Here is a 3,396-nt window from a genome sequence, read left to right on the forward strand (position 1 = left end):
TTAAGTAGTCTCTTTCCTCGCTCTAATCGATTGCGTTAAGTACCAAATTTATTATGGAGTGTACAAAAGCTTCTTACATGATTAGATACATTCTTGTTCAATCTTATAAGTACCTTGATGATTCCTTTATATGTTTTAGAATGTTTTAGTAAATTTAGAGTTATTTAAAACAATTTTAGACTTAATATCCATCTAAAACAATTTTATGGAGTTATTTAAAAATTACTATAATATCACTACAATATTTTGATCACTCAACACAAATTAGGTGAACTTTCACATGTCCTTTTTTTCAAGCTTCAGGATCTCTTACTTGATTCATCGTTATTTCTTTCTAATGATTAGGTGATTTTTTTCCACAATTTTATCAAACATTTCAATTAACTTATAAGTTATCATAATAAAACATCACCCATAAACTATAAACTATCAGTCATCAGCTATCAGCTAACTTATCTGCCAATCGTTATTTTTATTAAACAGACCCAAAAACAAATTTTAAAAAATATAAACGAAAAAGCAATAAACTAGAAATTGTAACTGCAAGCCTAATCCACTTCCGTTGAAGAGGCCCAATCTCATCAGAAAAAACAAAATGCAGCCGTTGTTGCCGGTTTGCATCAGAAACAAGTCGGAGTAGCACTGAACTCAATCTACCGGAAAACGCTTCCGGAGTAATTCTATCGCCGGAGCCAGAAACAACGATAAAGTCTTCAGGTTTTCTTCTCTTTCGTATTCTTTTCATTCATATTTCAATACTTTCTTCCCCTATCCTCCAACGCGCTGGAGGATACAATTCCAGCGCAATTTGCGGCTTCCATAACTACCACTTCCAAACGCCGCTTTTGTGTGGAGGAATTGATTTCATACTCGTACTGTGTGAGCTTATCTGAATTGTATGCTTTTTGTAGATTCACGAAAATGAATTCTGCTCAAGTTATAGCGTTCCAGCCTGCGATTTCTGTGAAAAATTCTAAGTCAATTGTTATTCCAATGAGTGTTATCACTAGTTTTCCTCGGATTCAGAATATTAGCATAAGAGATGAACCTTCGTTTAGATTGAAATCTCTAAAACCTCTTCGTGCCGGTGGAAAAGGAATGAATGATGAGGTATTGTATGGTTTCTTCTTCTTTTCAGTTATAGTTTTTGTTTGTTATTGCTACTGTGATGGAAAATATTGGTTGATACTTTTGATTTTAATCATGAGTTTGCTTAAGAAGGTTTTAATAGGAAATCTTGTAGTGCTAGTATTGAAAGCGATAAATTGCTATGATAAAAAAAACCTAGGGTATGTAACAGTTTTTTTAGAAATTGGACAAGAAATCCAAGTGGCGAGACTTCTAGTTTATGGTTTAAGTTTTAAATTGCTCGAACTGGTACGAAACCACAATCGAACTTGCTAAATAACTGAACAAGTGTTAAGGTTGGTTGAAGGTTAAACCGTTTCAACCATCTGATTCAAATGTGTCAAATAGAGGAATGAGTTATATTTGCTGATGTGACTAGTTGGTTAGAGGGGAATGTTTGTTATATACAGGATAGGGATAGCAAGCGAGAAGACATTGAGAATTATTCAATTCAGTTAGGAACCGTAATGGTTTAGACAAAGAGATAATTGTCTCTTCACTGAGGAGCTTAGCTCTTGGATTATAGGGGTTCGTATTTTGTAATAGTTACTAGTATGCAATGCAACATGAAAGATTGTCCATAATTTCTGTTAATCATGAATCTTTGCAAAGTGAAGGAGAACTACTCTATTTTAGGTTTGGATATTACTTCATGTTGCTAAGAACATTATACATGTAATAATCAGGATTCGCCGTGGAAATCTCTTTCAAATGCGATGGACAAATTTAAGGGACAATCAATAGAGGAAGTATTACGGAAGCAGATTCAAAAAGGCGAGCTTTTTGACAATGGTGGAAGTGGATTAAAGCCACCAGGAGGAGGAGGAGATGGTGGCGGTGGCGATGGTAGTCCAGATGGCACTGGTGGGTTTGAAGATGAAGACTATGACACTCGCCAAGTGATTTTGGCATCCGGTGGCTTAATAGCTTTTGTACACTCTCTTTCTCTTTATAAATATGTATACATTGTATAGTACATAGGGAAAAGAAAGTAACTCATCTTTGTCTACTTAAGCCTCTCAAGCATTCTTTATTTGTGTACAAAAATCTGAATTTTGAAAACTGAAAAGAGAGGTTTTAAGTAGAAGTTTCATAGGTATATGATGATTTTGATAATGGAATTTATTCATATGCAAACTTGTGATAGGATAGGATTATCCTTGATATGATTAACAGAGTTGATAGAACATAGGCCATTCCTCATTTCTTAATGCTCAAACTCTACATTATTTTTCCAGTATATCTATCTCATCAAGGGCAAGGAGCTTCAAGTTCTATTTCTAGACTATCTGAAGTTTTTGATTGGCAGAGGTAAGAGTAATCGACTCCAGAGGGTCATGGTATCATGGGGAAGACTGTACAGGAGTATAAATCAGAAGAGAAAGACTGATGAGTACTTTTTGGAGAAGGCCATTTTGGGTACCCCAACATGGTGGTATGATCCTAATGATTTTCGTCGAGCCGTGAGGAATTACTATGCATCACGAGAAGTTGAATAACTTTTACCGAGTTTGTAACATACTCTATTGCTCTCCCTTTTATTCGATTTTCTTCCTTTAAGCTTAATGATGCTGAATAGAACATTATGGTGGAAGTTGATCCATGTAGCCGACTGTACTTAGTGGGATAAGATTTGGTTGTTGTTGTTAGTGTTGTAAGGTTAATGATGCTTTCTAGACATTGTATTGTATCATCATGTTTTTGTTGTATTTGTATCTTCTCTCCTTGCATTTGTTTTGCCCTCAATTACTATAGCAAGGACAACTCGTAAGGCTCTGATGTTCAAATTATTTAGGCTAAATTACTCCAAGATCCTTTAAGTTATTTAATTGTAACAGTTTGGTCCTTCAAGTTTCTTTTGTAACAATTTGGTCCTTTTGGGTGATTTATGCCTCCTTTTTCTCTCATTTTAAACATTTATAAATGTTAATTGTTGTATTTTTGGTTGCATTTCATCATTTTTATAACTCCAATATAATTGCATCCACAATTAGTACATTTTCTCTGTTAAAAAAGGATAACGGTGTGCACATTTGATAACATAAAGGATTTAGTTGTAGCAAAAATAACATGAAGGACCAAACTGTTACAATTAAATAATTTAAAGGACTCTAAGAGTAATTTAGCCAATTATTTACTATAACCCCTCATAGATCAAATTATGATACTGAATATGACATTTTCAGACACCCAAGAGCCGTGCACAACTTGTATTTCTCTTGGTTGAAAAGTGTGATAAGGTTGTAAGATGATGAATGGATTTGAAAA

At 34.2% G+C, this 3,396-nt stretch overlaps 1 protein-coding gene across 1 annotated transcript; it reads left to right on the forward strand.

The window, feature by feature from the left end:
- The first annotated feature begins 536 nt into the window (after nt 1–536).
- On the forward strand, nt 537–2,860 carry LOC131595975 (uncharacterized). Its single transcript, XM_058868515.1, has 4 exons — nt 537–717; nt 912–1,110; nt 1,815–2,060; nt 2,367–2,860. The coding sequence occupies exons 2-4, from the start codon at nt 922–924 to the stop codon at nt 2,625–2,627; spliced, it is 696 nt and encodes a 231-aa protein (XP_058724498.1). The 5' UTR covers nt 537–717; nt 912–921; the 3' UTR covers nt 2,628–2,860.
- The last annotated feature ends 536 nt before the right edge of the window (nt 2,861–3,396 follow it).

Source organism: Vicia villosa, linkage group LG4, assembly GCF_029867415.1.
Source record: "Vicia villosa cultivar HV-30 ecotype Madison, WI linkage group LG4, Vvil1.0, whole genome shotgun sequence".
Lineage (NCBI taxonomy): Eukaryota > Viridiplantae > Streptophyta > Magnoliopsida > Fabales > Fabaceae > Vicia > Vicia villosa.

Excerpts from the sequence above, each read along its gene's own strand:
- LOC131595975 (XM_058868515.1), top strand. The coding sequence starts at position 922 with ATGAATTCTGCTCAAGTTATAGCGTTCCAGCCTGCGATTTCTGTGAAA. Across the intron at positions 1,111-1,814 it reads GAAAAGGAATGAATGATGAG|GATTCGCCGTGGAAATCTCT; the intron begins GTATTGTATGGT and ends TGTAATAATCAG. Across the intron at positions 2,061-2,366 it reads CCGGTGGCTTAATAGCTTTT|TATATCTATCTCATCAAGGG; the intron begins GTACACTCTCTT and ends TTATTTTTCCAG.